Below are 20508 nucleotides of genomic sequence, written 5' to 3' on the forward strand. Positions count from 1 at the left end.
AGATTACAGTTTGGAAGGGACATTCTATTTTTATTTATCTATTTTTAAATATTTATTTATTTATTTGGCTGTGTCGGGTCTTAGTTGCGGCACACGGGATCTTCATTGCGGCTCACAGGCTCTTCGTTGTGGCATGTGGGCTTCTCTCTAGTTGTGGAGTGCAAGCTCCGGAGTGTGCAGGCTCAGTAGTTGCGGCACACGGGCTTAGTTGCCGTGCAGCGTGTGGGATCTTAGTTCCCCGACCAGGGATCGAACCTGCATTCCCTGCATTGGAAGGTGGATTCTTAACCACTGGACCACCAGGGAAATCCCTGGAAGGGACATTCTAATATCTGAATAGAATCTGAGTTGATGGTTTAAAGAGAATATAAAGTTCTCTGTTGCCTGAGATTGCCCAGAAAAGTGATAAGACTTTCTCCATAAATAAAACTTAAAGGGGTAGTGAGAAACCAAAATAAAATGTGTTTTTAATATGTATCATGTGTCCTTATTTTCAATGACTTTGTTATAATATTAATACTCTTTAAAAACATTTTTTTAATATCCTGACAATACCACATCACATTTGTATCTCTAGTTGCATGCTTCTCCTTTCAATCATCCTCTAATATTTGAAAGGAAAATTATTTACACTGTCCAGCAAATATTCTGATTTTTAAAACACCTATGTGCCAGTGGAAGAATCTCAAAGAAGATCTGTGTTAAAGGTGTAAGAAGCAGTAAGTCATTGTGAAAAACAAGGGAAATGGGAAAGTTAGTATTACTGGTAGTGCCCTTGTAGCCCACTCCACTGCCTTTCACTTGCCCTTGTCTTTATTCTCTTCTTCTTCCTTTCAGACTCCTTAGGACTGGGAGTTCAGGATTGTCACTTGCTCACAAAAGGTACAGCCCATGAGGAGAAGTCACCAGGGATTCTGGGTTGCAACAATGGCTTGATCCTTCTCCTTCAGGAACAAAAATATTCCAACCCTTGACACACTATGGTAGCCTCATCCAAATGGCCTGTGCCTCTAATCAGTGGGTATTTGTTGGGCAGAGGGAGAAAGGTGAGGAGTTTATTCATTAACTTTTTTCCTGCTTCCAGTGCAACTTCCATTCTTTTAAAAATAAAGCAGGCATTTCCAAAATCACGGAAGCTTGCTGAGAATCCTGGTGACAAAGGTTCAGATCCTCATCTACCTGTTCCATCAGCCATCTAAAGGGGAGGGGTCAGTGAGAAGAGTGGAGAAATCCTCAAAGTAAACTTACTGTTTGATCAGCTTTGCTACTTTATTTTGTGGAAAAATTTAAAGTTCTTTTGTGTCTTTATCCATTTTACAAACCTCAGAACTAAAAATGGCAGATGAAATCATGTTACAATTCACATTGACTTCTTCCCTACTCGTGTGACGTGCTTCCCATAGAGAAAAGTATAAGCTACGTGGCTAGGCAATTAGATCACATATTAGTATTTTTCTTTTTTCAGTTTTGGACATGGTGTTTATGTTTGCCTGTTTGTATCTGTTAAGTGAGCTGTGTGTTCTGTAGTGATGCTTTTAGGGATGGAGTACGCCAATTAGAGAGAGAGGCAGGCTAGTTGGTAGTTTCAAGTGCCCAGTATTATGGTTTCTCCTCCAAGTCAGAACATTAAAAAACAGAGCAGAGCAGAAGGTATTAAATGCTAGGTGACGGAGGAGTTATCTGTCTACAATAGGCAACTAGGATTTAGTAATTAGTCTTGAATTTATTTTGCACTCAAATGCAAAGAGTTTTAATTAATTATATCAAAATGACTTTAAAACAGTTATTCTAAAATACTGACTTCTGGTTTCAATGTTTTAATATTGTAAAACTGTTAGATGATTATTTTAAAATAATTATATGAATGCCCTTTTTTCTCCCTAAAAAGGAATTATGCCTTTCAAGTACTAAATTCTCTTCTTCCATAAAGCTAATAAAAATCACACTATTTTCCCCCTTCCTTAATCTCTCTCTCTCCCTTTCTGTCTTTTGCCTCCTTATCTGAAACAAATTAACATTCAGTGAATAAAATGATGAAAGGGGTTTGAGAAAAATAAGAAGCTAATATTTTGACTGGAAGTGTAATAGATGTCAGTCAGAGAGAAAGGATGCTCTCTCCAGAATCCCTGCGTGTGGATGTAGGTACATTAATTGTTAATTCCTCTGTGTGTGTGTGTGTGTGTGTGTGTGTGTGTATGTGTGTTTTAATTTAAGCCCCTTGATTGAGTAACCATCAATTCAATGTCAAGCTAATTCACTTGGCTAATTCACTATTACAATATAGCCTTAATTTTAAATTGCTTTATTTTGTGGGGGAGGGAAAGGATTTATGAATAGCAACATAAAATTTCTTATATGGTGATGCATTCAGTCAAGATTTTGATTGCAAGAAAAACTGACTTAGACTAGCTTCTGTGGAAAAGGAGGGAATATAGTTACTGGAAAGATACAGAAAATCACAGAAACAAAATGGAACTGGGTCTTGTTGGATTTGTAAAACTCAAGAATTGAGGCAACTCCTCTTTCTGTGGCTATATAATCATCCATTTCTGTTTGTCTCTGTATTTCAGCTCTTTGCCTGCTTCTATCTGTAATTGCTACAATTTCCTTAGTCATTAGTTTGCACTTGACCCAAAATGCCTTCAGCCCCTAAGTCCACATATCATTTTGGTTCAAGCTCATCTGGAACTGATTAGATTCCCTATTTTCTTATGACCATTCACATTCCAAATATACAATATTAATGTTTTCTATCCAGTGAATGAATCAGGTGCCAGTGGGTCAAGTTTTCATACCTATTGCCGTCAGGTTTTAGAAGGGTAATAAGGGTGTAGGTAAGGAAAGCTCTTTAGAAACAGCTGTAGGCAGACAAAAATAATCATGTTTGGTATAGTGATTGATTCATTTATGATAATTATTCACTCAACAAATATTTCACTGAGCACTTCTTATGCACCAGACACTATTCTAGGCACTGGGGATACCACAGGGACAAAACCAACCAAAAAAATCCCAGTGCCCTGATGGAATTTCTCTTCTTATGATGATCATTAGCCCTCTATTTCAAAGCTAACTGAAGAAAAAAATGGAGTAGCAACGTCCTCATACAGTAAATACGTGTTGAAATAACAATACATATGTATGTGTCTTTATATGTATATGTAATATCTACATTATAAATATATACATATAATTTGTAAATATCATAGTCATAATTTCTTTTACTTAGTTAACTGTCAATGGTGTGTGAGTGGGAGCGTGTGTGTGTATTGGAAGCAGCAATTGAGGTCTTTGAATTTTAAATGACATGTGATTTGCAGATTTTGATGCAGCTTCTTTTAACTTCCTATGAAAATGGCTATGAAAATATACCCTCCCAAAATTACAATTAAAAAAGCCCTTAAACCCAGGACCAAGAGTGATTCATTGCCAGAATATTAAAGAAACAATAAATTAGATTGAAAATATAAATGGTAGACCATCCATCCTATTCCATTCTAAAAGTAGGTAAAAATAATTTCTTGGATTTACCTGGACCAGAAAACATATATACTGTATATCGGGTTGGCCAAAAAGGTTTGTTCGTGTTTTTCCGTAAGTTGTTACGGAAAAACCCAAATGAACGTTTTTGGCCAACCCAATACTACTACTCTAGTAGGTACGTAACTACCTTAAGTTTTTAAAAAGAAATATACCAGCAGATACAAAGTAGGATCCGAATTAAGGAGTTAGGAAATCTTCAAGTTTGCAGATACTTACATATTTGAGCTGGAGTAAAATAAACACATCCTGTTATCAAGATGTGCGATCAGATATTTCATTTTGCAAGTAGATATAGCTTTAATGTTGATGGTTCCAACTCTGAATAAGTACTGCTTCTGGCCCCAGTTACAGTGTTTGTATGGGCGTGGAAAAAGAATAAATCAGTTATTCGTTTCTCTTTTTAAGACTTGATATTGATTTAGCTAATGATGTTAGTGCAATGTTTGAATTCTTGAATATACATTTTGAATTTAACTGTTCGGTTTTGAGGTTTGACGTTAGATATTTCAAAGTCTACCAGAGATTCTATCTGACAAATATTAGAAACTTGGGTTTGATATTCCAATACACTGATATTAACTATAAATGACTATTCTTCCTTAATAAATACTAGGTATATTTTTCTCTTCATTGGTGTCTCAATTATGCAAATAATACATGGAAATATTCTCATTAAGAAGATTAATCAATTCAGAAATATGTAAAGTAAAAGGTGAAAATCCTTTTTTAACGAGGCCTACTTTTACTTCCTTATCTCAGAGGTGATTAGTTTGTCAGTAGCTTGGTGTATATCCTTCTAGATCTTTTCCTCTACATTGGCATAAATATATATTTATATTCACATGCATATTTAAATTCATATTAAGTAATTCATATTAAAAATATTAGGCTGCAAACCTGAGGGTTTTTTTTTTCACCTACCAGTATTTCAGATATTTTTTCCAAGTCATTCTTAGAAATCTATACTATCCCAGAAACATGGGTGTATATTGAAGCTGGGCCTTATCTTATTACATGAGAAATATTTTTACTCCTTTAAATTTCTGAAACAAATATGATACAAAGCTTTTAGAAAAGTTTAAGGTAGAAATGAAATATAATTCCATTTCAGAAGGGACTTCCAATACTATCTTATTGGTTTTTGTTTCCATTGTTTTTCCATTTTAATTTAAGTAAATTGCAGACCATGTGAAGAATCTATATTTTATTACATTTTCTAGTGATTGAATTAAAAGTATATGTGAGCAACACTTAAGGAGCTCTCTTCATGTTACAAAGTGTTTTCTATAATTTACCCCAGAAATTTAAAAATTATAATAACCTATAAGTTTGCTATTATTTCTGTTACAATAAGGAAACTGAGCCTCACAGAGTTTTAGTGAGTTGTTCAAAATTACACAAAAAGTGAAAGGCAGAACCTGAAATTAAGGGCTCACATCTTGAGACTCTAAGAAAGAATACAAATTCGACTTTTTCTTCTTCAAACTTGCTGTAGATTTTTTTCCACATTTGATTTTTGAGTAACCAATAGTAAGTGCTTTCTCTGTATCCTAGCATTAGTTATTCCAACACTTCTACTTTCAAAGATATTAAAAGTGCAATTTAGCAAGCTTTCTAAATATCCCAATTATGAAATGTATTGTGTTTGATGGTATGAGAATTTTGTCTTGTAAATGTGTTTATTTATCATTTAAGATGAGAAGATTTAAGTTTAGGCTATATGATCCAAAATGACTTGTTATATTAGTTAAATCTTGAAAATTTCCATCAAAGCATCTGTTGGTTTTAGGTGATCAAAATGGGTGTTTAATGAATTTCTTTTTCACTTTTCTGTTGGTGGTTGTATTTTTGGTCATAAGAACATGTAGAAATTGAATGAACTAGCAACTTGCTGAAACATGACCCAGTTCCCTGATTCTTAGCGGTTGAAACCAATGACTTCATAAAGAGCTCCTCTTATTTTAGTTATAAAGGTGCTGAACAGTGTGCCTTCAGGCTTTGCTAGAATTTGCCAGAAGTGGGAAGTCATCACTATCAACATGGTCATTAGTTAACGTTTGTTTACTGAGTGCCAGCAACGTTTTTGGTGTTATAAATACACAGAGAAAGACACTGTTGGGCTTGGGATTGGTTTTCTGCAGCGGTGGGAGAGAGGATTTGGTCTTGAATGTTCTTTTCCTACTCGGAGGTAGGGGTGGGGAATGTGCGGTCATCTTGGGTCTCATTCTGTGTACTGGGATGCTACTCTCACCTGTTTTATTAATTGATGATATATATAATACATAGAACAAAAATATGTATATTTACACACACGTGCACATGCATAAGCAAAAAGTACACATAAATTTCATTTTTATTAGACAATTTAAAAAATATTTTGCTTTTTTGGCTTTTGGTGAAAAAGTCATATCCCCCAAGATATCCAAGTCACTGTATCTTCTGATTATCTTCTATTTATAACATACTCATACTGCTAATATAGAGAATGTGTTAAAAAATTATGCAGAGGTATTTGTATATATAAAGATTTTTATGCAAAAGTTAACCAGCCTCTTGAAAGAATGGGAAGCTTCTCTAAAATATCTGAAATGACAATTAGGATTCCTAGAAGATTAATCATAGAATACCTTTTAGACCCTTGTCCATATCTAAACCTACAGGAGTTTTAATTTTATTTCACCCAAGTTATTTAAGAGGCAATCATTGATAGTAGCTGTTGGTTATAGCAAAATGTGATGGTGACCGAAAGATACACCTTAACACTTGAAATTAAAATTTCATTCTGAAAGTGAAACTCGGGAAAATCAATGAGTTAAGTCATTACATCAGATAAGTAACTGTACAGATAAGTGACTATAAAGAGTTTTAGGAAACACACAAGGTTTGGACTAGGGTGTGTCTTTATTATGCTATGCTTATGTTAGCATAAAGATATAACTTAATGATTTGTTTTAAACTCATTGTGAAATTGAAGGGGTTTGAAGAGAATGGAGTCCTGAAACTGACAATACAGGGGTAAGACTTTGCCTAGAGAGTGTTAATTTTGTATTCCTACTCTTATGTTTTTGTAAACATTTTTTAAAGAACTCCCCTTTTCAAACCAAACCTAGATATAAAACAGGTAAAAGCAGAGGGGCTCTGGTTGAAACAGTACAAGGTAGTTGGTCTTCCCTTTGCCCTGAGTTGGCTTGAGGCAACTTTGCCAAACCACAGGACTCCCAGGAATTTAGTTTGAACACCATCACCCTTGGGAGCAAAACCCCCTAGCCATGGCAGAAAGAGACTTTAATTATAGGAAAAGGGCATGGGGACACTGGTTAGTTAATGCTTCTCTGACTTTGAGTACAGTAAACAGTCTTTCATGAAAATGTTAGAGTATTCAGTTTGCTCAGAGTTTGTACTTTACACTTTATCAATAAAATGGCATCCTGTTTTTAAATTTTTTTCTTGTATCAGTCTCCTATGAGGATAGTTAATGTGAGTCCATCCTTGAAAGACCGAATACTCTTGTGCTTATCTTGGGATTAAAATTTTAAAAAGGAGAGGATGACTAGCCTTTGTGTTGTTAGAGCTGAGCCTACACCATGGCTGTAGGAAGTTTGTGCCAATCTGTGGTGTCCTGCTAATAATTAGAGCTCCTTTATTGATTGAAATGATGGGGCTGGGATCTGCCATAAAACTAATTTTTTATGCTTACTCCTATATTTCTTAGAACTTCCATGAAAAGATGATTACCTTTTAGTAGAAAAAACAGATTTGTATTACCCTAGTCCATCAACATTATTCATCTTTGAGGACATTTTTTTCAAATTACCAACCTATTAGTTCTGCCCAAATGTTGTTTCATGAAGACCACACATTTGTGAAATATTAAATAAGTCTTGTGAAGTATCAGTTTGTAAAATAGTGGTCATAACTCTGAAGACCCTGTTTATAATATACATGGAATAAAAATGCTGGAAATCAGCTATTTCTATTCTCTAAGCAAGCCCATTCTTTTATATATGTTTGTTACCTTGAGTTTTCAAAATACCCAGTTTAGGATTGCTTATTAATGTGTAGTCTTGGTTCCCTGAACTGTGAAGTAAACTACGTTTTTTTCTTTGTTGTCCCTCAGGCAGAAATTTGGCTTTTCTACTATTTATCATAGCTTCTCAGTTGTGTGTCCTTTCTTTCTAATTTATACCTTATTCTAGACAGTTGCACCTATAAAAATAGAAATAAAAAGCCAAGAAAAGTTTACTTTAAAAATATTCAGTTGAAATCTCCTCTTAGTTTACATATATTTTAAGTTTACATTTCCTCTAGTAAGCCGATGACTAAATTATTTACATTTAAAAAATTTTTAAAGTGATTTATTATATCATTGCCCACAAATGGAAACATGGCTAGCAAGTATTGAATGTTGAACTGTGTGGTAATTGAGAGAGATTCAGAGATATTTTTGGTATTATTTCACCCATGGGTATCACTTTGGCATACAAACAGGGTAGAGTAGAATGAAGTAAAAAATAAGGAAATTTCAAATAAATGTTTATTACAAGGGAAAATAAATTTCTATATCATTTTAAAAAATCTTTGTATTTGCTACTTTCCATGGAGACCTACTCTTTAATGTAGTGTGAGAACTAACTATTGGTTTTGAAATAGGTTAATATCCATCATCCTATCATCATCACCATCATCATCAAAGAACACTAACCTGTCAAATAATCATCAAATAATCTGAATTTTCTTCCACATCTGCTACTAACATGATTTGTGATGATGAGCAAATACTACCATTTTGGAAATTCATCTCCAAAGTTGTCATAATAAATGTCCTACTCTCCTCAGCATGGTTCTGTGAGGCTAAAATAATACCTGAAAAAATAAAATTTTAGAAAGCATAGCACTAATGCAAGATGGTATTCTTATGTACAGAGGCACCAAAATATAGTGGTAATGCAGGCAGGCTTTGGAGACAGACTTTCTTGGTTCATATTGTGACCCTTACTAGATATTTGACCTTGAGCAAGCTGCTTAATCCTAGAGCGCCACAATTTCCTCATCTGTAGATCAGGGCTAATAATACTCCATCCCTGATAGTGTTGTTGTGAGGATTAAATGAGATAATAATGTGTAGCACTTAGTACAGAGGCTGGGACATTGTAAGTGTTCCTTGCTCTTAAATAATATTTAAATATCTCTTGTAATATCAAATTTTGAATTACTCAGTGATGCTTGGTTCAAGCATTCATAGCTTGTTAAAAACAATTCAGACTGAAGTCTTCTGGTTCAGATCACAAATGACTTTATGGAAGAGATTTATTCCCTTCAGCAAAAGGAGGTCGTGAGGATACTGCCTAGGCTACAGGAAATCCCAGGAAATATTCTCAAATTCCTTTTCAGCTGTGGTACCATCTTTTTGAACCTACAAGTTCAAATTGCTTTTAAATGAATCACTCAGTTCTTCCTCTGGCCAGGAATACTTTCATTAGGATTATCGTTTGATCAAAATGAAAACTCCCCAAATCATGGCAGTTTTCACGACCAAATTTCTTTATACCTGGTTTTGACTTTGTGGGAAATGCCACGCCCCACTGCCCCGACAGCTCTGTGTAATGTTTTCTGCTATGACAGGGCCTCACTGGGGAAATCCTAGCTGAAGATAATAGCATCATATATTAAATGTTGCCAGTATTCCATTTAATAATAAGCAATTGTATAACAGGCTTTTTAAATACCTAAGTAAAAAGTGATACATTAATATTGAGTACACGGCTACTGTAAAGTCCATTCTCCTCCTGATTTCCAACCAACACCATTTAACTGCCAACCTACTATTACAAGAGTTTACTATTTTATTCTTGCTCCAAAATGGCATCAACAGCGATGGGGTGCTTTCAGGGGATTGTTGAACAGATTTTTTTCAACAAAGGGGGAAGCTTGAGGAAATGCAAAACAGCCACTGTAGGCATGGCAAAGCTTTATCTCAGCACGCCTCAAATCCACACACCCCTTAATCAAACAAGCAGCTTTATGGCATGCGCAATTGCAACTGAAATATAACCGACTTCCGCAGAACTGGCTTCCAGAGGATTTCCTGTCCAAAAATGACCGTGTGGTCATCTGTAGCTAAATGGTTACAGATCGTCAAGTCAGCAAGGCACCCCCTCCCCAGCATTTGTGTGTTTTAAAAACAAGAGAGTCGAAGTGACCAAACCCTGTCATTTGCAGATTCTCTCTCTGGACTTCTTTGATTTCCTTTCTTTTCATTGGGTAAAAAGGGGAAAAACAAAACCCAGCCGACAAAAACCCTCCCTCCTTAATATCTGTTTGTTCAATGTGTCATTTCCCTGGGAGGTTATTTACAGGTTTCTCGCTGCTTAGCTTGTCTTGCCTGGTGATCACTGACTGAAAGAAGAAATCTGCCTTTTTGGGGCGAGCTGTGCCTTTAACCCCTTTGGTCGGCTCTTCCTTGGAGGCGAGCGAAGCGCGCTGCAGTGTCCGGGAACCCACCTAGAGGGCCCCCTTGACGCCAGCACATCCCCTGTCGGGCAGCTGCCTCTGCAGCCGAGCGGGCTGCTGCAGAGTTAATGTACAGTACCACGGAGCCTGCAAGTGTCCTGAGCTGTTCAGAGCCGCCGGCAGGCACAGCCCAGGGCAGACGAGGCGGCTGCGACGATTCCAAAGGTTCTGCTGGAAATTCGGCGCTGGGGGACCCCAGTGGGAGCCTGTTGCCATTGTGTTTTAAAAGCATGCAAGGTCTGTATAGCTCGGGCGTGAGAATCTTTCAGAAGCTGTCAGAGCATCTGAGTAAATGACACCTACTGGGAAATTGAATTGGGGGTAAAAAGAGAGAAAAAAAAGAGAAGAGAAAGACAGCGGGGGAAGAAATTCTTAGACAACGTCTGACTTGCAGCTGTGAAAATTCATTTCTTTCCCAGGCAAAATATGAAAAGCCCGCACATGGATTTGATAACAACAAATTAGAGGGGTTTCTGCAGGGAAAGGATCAATAGCTTAGTCATTTGACTGAAAGAGAGCAGACAGCCTTATTAAGGGGTTAGGCAGCAGAAATGAATTTCCTCCTGACAGCACCTTCTGAAGTCATGATGGGAGCTCATGGTGATCCTGTCCTGCAAAGCAGAAATTGCTCCTTGCCTTCCTACTTTTGCAGTTGAAAACCAGCAATTCTGAGATTGGGGAGAGAAGTTGGCTTTTGGTTATACATGGTTGCTAGCCCCTCTGCCCAGGTCTTTGTCCGACACGTCTCAGAAGGCAGCACTGCGTTAAAGTGACCACACATGAATATGTGTCTAAGAAAGAAGAAAAAGCAGTATTCATTTCTAAAGGACAGCATGGCAAAGCAACCTGAAGTTTCCCATTTCCCTTCTAACACTTCTTTAACAAGGATAACAAGAAACTGTCTTTTGACTCCTTTTTTCCCACATTCCAGAGTCCTTCCTGCAAGGATGCATTAATTTCCACTCTAGGCAGTTGGATTTTACTGGGACAATATTTGTCACCATTTAGGATTAGCGAATGAACTGGTTATTTTAGTGTGTTGACTAACTAGTGGAACCTAAATGGGTGGACCGATACCTGCAGTACTCTGTGATGTTTCTTTCTTCAAACCCTGGAAAGGCTTTTGTGGTTGCTCTTTGTTTTTTTTTGTGGGGGGGGTGATTTTTGGGGATTCAGTACTTGTTGCAATAATTGCCCATGATAGCTGCTCAAACAGGAGAGTTGGAATTCATCTTTGAAAATCACTACATGTAACATACGAGACAAGGAAAATATTAATGACAGAAGATCTGCCAACATGATGCACGTGAATAATTTCCCCTTTAGAAGGCATTCCTGGATATGGTGAGTAATCGATATCCCCTTCAGTTGGTAATGCTCAGAATTATAAAATTCCATGACAGGTGCCAGAGGTGGGTTTGTCTTGAAAAAGAATATTGGTCTCAAGTGAGGATGAAAAGTAAAACATGTTTAAAACCAAATGCTGTCTGAGAAAGTAATGGTTATGCAAAAACAAATTTCTTGTTAATATAAAAGCATCTCAAGTAAGAAGTCAGGTATGAGGGCATTGACAATTGCTAACTGATTTCATTGAGAGACAAAAACAAACCAAAAAAAGCAGCACAGCAACTTTGAGAATGACAACTATTTAATAAGTAAAAGAAAAAGGGAGGTTTGGGATTTGACTTCTGCTTTTTGTCTTCTTTTATTTGAAAACTCCCTGGGGAAGGACACATGTGCATTTCTGACATCTCATGCCAGTTTGCTTGGCCTTAGATCTTTGTAAATTTCCAAAAGAAGGTTAAGGGAAAACTTAGAATGTTGACTCAGTTTTAAAATGACATTAAGATGTGTTGGTGCCTCACACTAAAGGAGTATTTTAACTATTCAAGAAATATTTCTACCAGAATGAACCAATTTCATAGAATTCTAACAGATGAATCATGAGGTGCTCAGACTCTCATAGAACATGCTTAGTGCATTGAGATTTGGTCGTGTATTAAGGTTCAGTGTAATGAATTAAGGTCCCTGGGCATGTGACATCATGCACTATTTCTTGTTAGAGTTTATGACTAGACATTTATAGGAACTAGTTGCTGAGGGTCGTGTAAGGGCAAAGCTCACTATTTAAAGAATGCCTGTTTCACCACACCTTTAGGGTTGACTGGATTCAATTTCTCATAGCAGAAACTTTGTGAATGCATGCTAAAGGCACCGTTTAAGGTTTTGTGGCTATGAACATGGTTTGGTTTGGGTACTGCAATGTGTCTCATTTTGAAAGTATATTTCTCAGGTATATTTTTTGGCTGGCCTTAGAATAAGTGATACACATCAAATACAGGTTTCTGAGGGTTTTCTAGTTGCTTTTATGGCAGTGTCTCAAATGAAAGTGTCCTGATATCTTGAGGCTCCACCAAAACCCCCTACTGATTTATTACAGACATTTTAGCTTGTTAGCTGAAAATCAGTTACAGAGGAGGGTGAGTGACCTCCTCGGTCACTGGGCAGGTACTCATTTTCTATCAATATCAGATACATCCAGAATCGACACTGTGGCGTATCTTCCTTCTCTGCCGCCCAGAGCCACTGTCCCCAGTGTCTAATGTGCTTGGGAGGGAGTCTGGGTGACATGCCTGCAAACCTCAGTGGCCCACTTCCAAGTGCATCATCAGAGTTCCCGACTCGGGGGGAGCTTTGGTGCCATCGCTTTGCTGGACCTGATGGTGAGGGTCAGGCATCAGCAGTGAGGTCTTTGTCATTCTTACCGATACAGTCACATAAACAGTCTTAAACCCTAAGATTAAAAGGTCATGGAAACAGTCCCTGGCACATAGTAGGTATTTGTCAATTTTTTTTTTTTTCCATCGATTTCTTATGCCTTCCTTCAAGGTTAATTTTGTACCTATTAAGATTTGTTTAGGGAAAAAAATTACCATTCTCATTTCTATAAAGTGTACTTTGCTATAGAGCAACAGTTTTTGTTCTGCCTAAGCCTTGCTGTTTGGGTCTATTTGTTTATATTACAATAGGAAGGATGCAAGGTACTCTTTGAATGCCTAACATCATAACCACCTTTTATTTTGTTGTTGTTGCATTTACCTCGCCTCTGCTTTTGACTAGAAAGAAACGAGCTATTCAACTCTATAGTTTTTGAAAGAATGCAAATGTGCTTATTCATGCTCCTCTAGATCTGTAACATATATGTTTGAAAGCTTTACAGGGAAGTTGAGAGCCCTGTTGGTTTTCTTTTGTGCCTGAAGCTAGGTACCCCTTCGTACATTTCACTGCACGAGGTGCCAATTTGTTGGTATTGTGGTCAAACAGATCCACGGTGGAATGTGAGTGTTCTGTGTATCTATTCTTGCCTGGGCCCTTTAGAAGGATTCATTAATAAGATGTTAAACTCAAAGGAAGAAGGTGGTGGCTTTTTCCAGTTGACCCAATTAATGTTGTGCTCTACTTCCCCAATTGTTGTTTCTTTTTTATTTATAACCTCACCTTTCAGTACCATGGTAAGAGATTCTAGGTGTTTGTTGACAGAAAACCTTCTCTCCCTTTGTCCTACTGTACGTGTCCCCCATTGGATTGGATTGCATGCTTATGAATGATCCTGCTAAGAAAAAAGGATTTGCCAAGTTGTTCTCTTTTGCATCTCCAAAGTCTCTCTTTCCTCATTCTCACATGCAGGTCTTTTTTTTTTTTTCCCCACAAAGCGGGTAGATCAGAAGTTGGCAACAGCTCAATGCCAGGGAGTAATAAACATTTTAAAGGAGATGTGTGCTTCGGGTTTCACAAGCTAATCTCTACGAAGGCTCTAAACCCTTTGGATAGGCAGGGTACAGAGGTGCACACTTAGTTCTCTTCTGCTTTTTAAAGGAGCAAGAAGGAGGGAGAGTTGAGATGCAGGAGGACCATGTGGAGTCTTCAAAAGTTCATCAGAGGTAGTGGTTCCAATAGAAGCCTAGGTGTAGAGTTCCTACTGTATCTCTCATCCTCCAGCCCTGGGGCTAGTGTGTTGATAATTGAGCAATAGTATGACAGATTCATCGTTTAATGGTTCCAAGCAACAGTTAATAAGCAGTCTTTTACTTGTCTTAATAGAACATTACCCTTTGAGAGCTAAAAGAGTCGTAAGAAGAATGTGCTTTCCCAGTTGAAAGCTACGTTAGAAAAATTTGCTGGAGGATTTTATTGCAAAGGCTTCTTTCCATTACACTTTTCAACCTTTTTACTGCCAAGCCAAACAAAGATAAGGGTTCACCTCACTTGGTAAATAAGTACCACATAGCCCTTACTTTTTATTCTGGCTACTTGTGAGAATATAGTGGTAGCCTGGCAATTCAGGAATGGGTCTTCTTGCATGGCTGGAAGAAGGGAAATGCAAGTCAGCTTTCTAGGAATTTAAATTTCATCTCGTAGCTATTAAGAGGACTCTTTAGAAGCATCATGACATGGAATCTTTATGCAGGGATCTAATAAGAGGGACATAACATAGTGTGCCTAGCATGTGTTTGCAGCTTTTTGCCTTACTTAAAATATGTAACAACTTTGTATAATCTGATTTATAAAAACTCTGTAATTTCATGCCAGAAATGCCAGGGCCATGTTGCATGCAATTGACTTTGACATTTATAAAATTTAGGAGGGCATTTTATTGAAATACCTTGGCATCCTTTTTTATGATGGACTCCAAGGACTCAGGGAGAGGACTGTGGGAGATAGAAGCCAAGGGCCCCTGCTAGGGCACACTGTCCTGCGCTGCTCTCTGTGGGCTCCTCTGAGGAAACCTGAGCAAGATTTGGGACTAGTGATTGTGGACGGTGATTAACTATTTCGCTTATTTGACACGTAGGATTTAACTTTTTAAAGCTCACACGTTTAAATACTTTTACCAAACTCTCTCTGTGGTGCTGAGAGGTCACTTCCATCAAGAGGCAAAATGGGGTGATTATAGCACTTTGACTCAACATTGAGGCTGCTTTTTCCCTTTTCTAGACCCCTACATCCTTTCATTGGATTTGCCCTTTCCTGGTTCCTAATAAGATTTAATCTAGCAAGTCACAGTTTGGTTGTTCCTCTGTAAACCAAGGGTTCAACTCACATACCAACCCGTTTTGTTTTTTTTCTTTGACCTAATTCCTTTATGGAATGAAGCATGATATAAATATATCAATGATATTGTATACACACACACACACACACACACACACACACACATAATTTCAACAGCAAATCCAGTGAGATCAGAGAAGGCAAGATGGCCTGCTTCTTAATGAAAGGATAGTCCTTCTTATCTAGCCTGTTAGAGTCTCATCTTTTAAGTTTTTCTTCTCTTTGTATGTCAAGACTACAGGAACTCAACCCAGAATTGCATTTTCCAGAGTTTATGTTTTGGCCTGTACATATAATATTCTCACTTGTCTTATGAGAGTTTTAGTGGGTGGGAGAAGTGTTGTGTCCGATGACTGTATGCTTTGAAGGACAAAATGTATTAAGTCTCATGCAAGATAACGGAGCTCTGCTCATTTTAGTCAAGCTAAAATTCTGCCAGTGTCTGCTTGTCTTCTAATGACATTTCAGGTCATGGCTGACCTTGCTTTAGTAGCATGTCTTCCTCTGAGTGACAGAACTACCCAGAACTTCCCGTCTGCAAATACCAAACTCTCAGCTTGATTCTGAATTCCTGTTATGGCCATATACAATTTGTTTGTAAACACTTATGGCCAGTAAAGTTTAGGTAGAGCTCATAATTACACAAGCTCATCTTGTTCACAGATCCCTGGGGCTCAATAGCAAAGTCAGCCACTGTTTAAGGTATAAGTTCAGGTTAAGATAAAATACAGCAAAGATTTTCTTTTAGATGAAATATTCATCCTATTAAACGTATAATTTTTCTCTTGGCTTACTATTTTACTGTCTTTTAGTGCCCCTAGCTACAGCCTCCTTAATTTCTGTTAGCAATACCTTATAATTTAAGCATGAAGATGAAAATTCATTTTTTACATTTTTAAAAAAATTTGATTAAGGAATGGTATGACAGAGGAGGAAAGTTGCTATCAGTAATTATCAGTGTGCCCACAACTTAACGAAAATTAACTATAACTTTCAGTTGCAGCAGACTTTCTACTGTAGTAACATAGTTTGTGTACTTTAAACTGCTGATAGGTTACATCCTCACTGGGCTAAGTGGGTGGCCCAAGACAGGGAAGTCTCTACAGAAGGAAGAAAGGGAGAAAGTATTCTCCATCGTCTGAAAATGATTAGCTGTGGGTTTGGGATGTTTTGCTTCTATTAAATTCTTCACTTTCCACCACCTTGTTTCTGCACTCACTTGAGCTGACTGTTACTGAGTTACTTCCACTAATGCTGAGGTATCCAGGTTCCAAGAAAAACAGGCAAGTAAGGGAAAAAAGGAAGATAGTTCAGAATTCTGAGAGGAAGATCCCAAGGAGGGAACTTAACAACCAGTTTCCCACTTGCCTCGGGCTAGAAGTTTCTTTCTTTCTTTTTTGAAAAATAGCTGTACTTCACCCCTTCCCCCTATGCCTTCAGTTGCCCCCCACAGACATTCGTGCTCACAAATACCCTGGCTAGCTATAGAATCATCCCACTATTTTTTTTTTTTTTTCCGCTCCGCAGCATGTGGGATCTTCCCGGACCGGGGCACGAACCTGTGTCCCCTGCATCGGCAGGCGGACTCTCAACCACTGCGCCACCAGGGAAGCCCCATCCCACTTTTTTTTTTTTTTACAATAGTTCCAAAGTGTCGCCAGGCCAAAGTTAACTTCTGTAACTATTTACCACTTGATGGACTATTAGATGGTGTTTCTAGTTGTTACAGAAGTACCAGACTATTAACATACCCAAGACGACATATTTCAACTGGCGATTATATTGTGTAAAATTCGGAGATATATATTTGGTTTCAAAGATGGATAATCCAGATTCTATATGTTAGGCTATTGGCTGGAGAAAAAAGAAACGAAACAAAACAAAAACCCTCCAGGTTTCTAACTCTAATTCTGGTGTTACTGCTTTGTGTGACCTTGTGAAAGCTCTCAGAGCTCTTTACCTGTTGAAGACAATTCAGGGGATATTTACCTGCTTCATTTTGAAGAGTAGACCATTAAGGGAACTTTCATAGCACATTGGTAAGAATCACTTATTAGACTGGTAAACATGACATGCCGAAGTCTTTCGGGTGAATTTCTTAAATATAGGTAACAAATGTAACTACTGTGTATTTCATGGAAGAGATCAACACTGATTGAACCCAGGCCACATGTTTTCATATAAATGACATCCTTTAATGACAATGGTAACTTTCAGAGGTGAGTCTTATTTGAACCCCTGTTTGCAGGTGAGGACAGTAATGCTCATAGAGGGTAAAAAACTTGCTCAAGGTCGCATGTCTATTACTTCGGAAAGCTGACCCACTGAAACCAGGTCTGGCCTCATTTTAAAACCCAGTGTCTTTTGATTCACCATATTGTTCTGTGGCAGACGCCTTAGCATTCAGTCTGTGGACCTACTAGAAAATAGATTAGCAATAAGACCAGAGAAAATAAGCAGATTCCCTATTAGTTAGCAAGTCGGGGAATTACATGGGGTGACTAGTGAATGTCAAAGGGTTTCCCTGAGAAACCCATCCTGTTCATGTTAGGACTATGACCTGTACTTCAGCCATGGCAGCAGATCTTTTTGTGTTTTCTCGAAATTTTACAGGGAATTTGAAGTGACGCCTGTTCCTGGGGCCACTCTGGTCTATGAGGTTTTTTTTTGTGAATTAGGGAAAGGTGCTTCTTTGGGCGGATACACTTCAGGCAAATGAATTGAAAATGCAGACAGTGGCGCTTGGTGAATGGACAGAGCCTCTGTGCAAAGCAAGAGGCACCCCTTCCTCTGTGCACAGCCTCAACCAACAGAGCAGAGATGAACTCAGCCTCACTCACCGAGCTCTTGGGCAGTGATCACACTGCACAGCCCTGGCCCTCCTTTGACCTGGGTTCCACCCCTACCTCAAAGGCGGTTGTGACAGTCAGATGAGAGTGCTTTGCTGCCAATAAAAATCATGCAAGGTTTGGGTTTTGCTTTCATCAGTATTACTTTCTTCCCAATATTCTAATTACAGGTCTTTAGAATTTTTTTTTTTGCACAGGTAAAGAATATTAACGTTTTCTACAATCAGAGCTAATGCAAAACAGCCAAAGAAACATTTTAATCACAAAATTGCCTGATACCCGAGCTGCTGAAAAATGCCATTCTTAGTGAATTGGATTGGAACACGTGGATTAGAACATGCTGATTTATTTATGCATAGGGGATGCCCAGATAAATATGATAACTACCAGCCCTGCCCCGAAGATACTCATAGACTAGTGAGGAGAACATCCACAGAAATGAATGATTACAGAACAGTGGGGAACATGTTCATACAGGAATATACAAAATGTTATGGGAGTTTAAAGGAAGATGCACCTTCCTTTAAACTGGTTGGTCTAAATACCTTAAAGAAGTCTAGAAATGAGGGACTAAAAGTATGTCTGATGGATTTGAGAGTTAGTAATTATTGGCAACACATTGGAGAGTGGTTGAAGCGGGGGAGTTATACTTCGGGGGTTATAAAAGCACAGAAAAGTAGTATACACTCCTTTCAAAATTTTGGACAAGAAAGACAGAAAGAGGAGAGCAGAGGGGAAAAGGAGAGGAAGGCCCAGTAGTTAGTGAAGAACACCAGGTAATTTTAATGGCCTAGAACACGTCCCAAAGGAAATATCCAGATATAGGCCCTGGACAACGTGTGAAGGACACGACTTCCTCCAAGATAGGAGGGAGGTGTGGAATGACAGAGGCAGATCGTGTAGAGATAAGGGAGGTAGAAGGGGAACTTGAGGCAGTTTGGTCTCATGCCCTCTGTTTTCTTTGGAAGGTAGAATTCAAGATCAAGATCAGGGCTTCCCTGGTGGCGCAGTGGTTGAGAGTCCGCTGGTCAATGCAGGGGACACAGGTTCGTGCCCCGGTCCGGGAAGATCCCATCATGCCGCGGAGCGGCTGGGCCCGTGAGCCATGGCCGCTGAGCCTGTGCGTCCGGAGCCTGTGCTCCGCAACGGGAGAGGCCACAACAGTGGGAGGCCAGCGTACCGCAAAAAAAAAAGAAAACGGACAGCGATATGACAGAAATGAAACAATCCTGAACTACTAAATTAGGAACTGTTTTGTAATTACAGTTTCTCCTGTTGATTGTGTTTTAGGGTTTCCAAAGAACGCAGAATTGATTTTATCATTGTTGTCTTCTCCTTAGTAGTGTGGAAGTTGTTTTATGAACATGTTAATTAGACTGCAGTTCCAGTCTCATGACCTGATTTGGGAAATGTGAGATTTCCTAAGCTGCAGGGAAATAACTCCGGGGTGACAAACAGAAGTTCTAAGATTTTTACCTTGAGTTTTACCTTCAAATGAGTAAAAATCACAGTGAGAAGAGAAGGCAAAATGATCCAACTTTGCTCACTTTTTAATGGGTGCCTACCTTTCAGTGGTTTATGTTGTAATGTCACAAATCCATATATATGTAACCTGCTTTTACAAAGATTTCTTCAAAATCCTTCTGAAGTTGACTTGAAAGTGTCACCAGTCTCTGAGAAACTTACTGAAAGTAACAAAACATCATATGACTTTAACCAGAACTGGTGTAACCTAGTTTAAATATTTATACATTTAAATTCTCTTTTATGTTTCCATGATACCTCAGGGGGAAAAATGCCAAACATAAGGTGTAAATTAAGGGAACATTTTAAACAGCCTTACAATTTTTTTAGGCCATAATTATAAACCCTATCGTGTACCATGAGTTTGGGAGATATTACGAATTCCTTTTATCTCTTCTAATCACTAGAACGTTCTCCCAGGTCAGCAGAGCTTCCTCTTTAATATCCTTGGCGTCCAGTGCTCACGATTACTTTGTACAGGGCTTTCTGTCTGGGAGTTCTGCTTCAGCTCCAAAGCTCTAAATAAGGTCCTGAGCAGTCCTAGTCACTTATAAGGAAACTTCATTCTGCCCTCCTTTTTAGTCCTCATGTTTTTCTCTTTTATTTTTTGCAGTACGCGGGCCTCTCACTGTTGCAGCCTCTCCCATTGCGGAGCACAGGCTCCGGACGCGCAGGCTCAGCGGCCACGGCTCATGGGCCCAGCCGCTCTGCGGCATGTGGGATCTTCCTGGACCGGGGCACGAACCCGTGTCCCCTGCATCGGCAGGCGGACTCTCAAGCACTGCGCCACCAGGGAAGCCCATGTTTTTCTTCTTAAATCTGAAGATGAGGGGGTGCAACTAAATGATCTCTGTGGTGCTATAAAAATACCTACAGTTCTAAAGATTACCTTATCAATTTACTCATTTCTGGCTTGTTCAGGCGTAACTGTCCTTCAGTTAAAGGGAATGCTGAGAAATAATACTTTGAT

At 38.5% G+C, this 20508-nt stretch overlaps 1 protein-coding gene across 7 annotated transcripts in view; it reads left to right on the forward strand.

Moving 5' to 3' along the window:
- The window catches only part of PDE4D (phosphodiesterase 4D), a 1454760-nt gene that overhangs the window by 873260 nt on the left and 560992 nt on the right, over window positions 1–20508 (forward strand). Inside the window, exon 1 of one of the 7 annotated variants that reach the window (XM_004275176.4) lies at window positions 9844–11397. The exons of the other annotated variants lie outside the window; for them this stretch is intronic. Within the exon in view, the coding sequence (XP_004275224.1) occupies window positions 11351–11397 (47 nt within the window). The 5' untranslated portion in view covers window positions 9844–11350. Of the gene's footprint in view, window positions 1–9843; window positions 11398–20508 lie in introns of those variants that run through there. 7 annotated transcript variants of the gene reach the window in all.

This window comes from Orcinus orca, chromosome 3 (assembly GCF_937001465.1).
Source record: "Orcinus orca chromosome 3, mOrcOrc1.1, whole genome shotgun sequence".
Lineage (NCBI taxonomy): Eukaryota > Metazoa > Chordata > Mammalia > Artiodactyla > Delphinidae > Orcinus > Orcinus orca.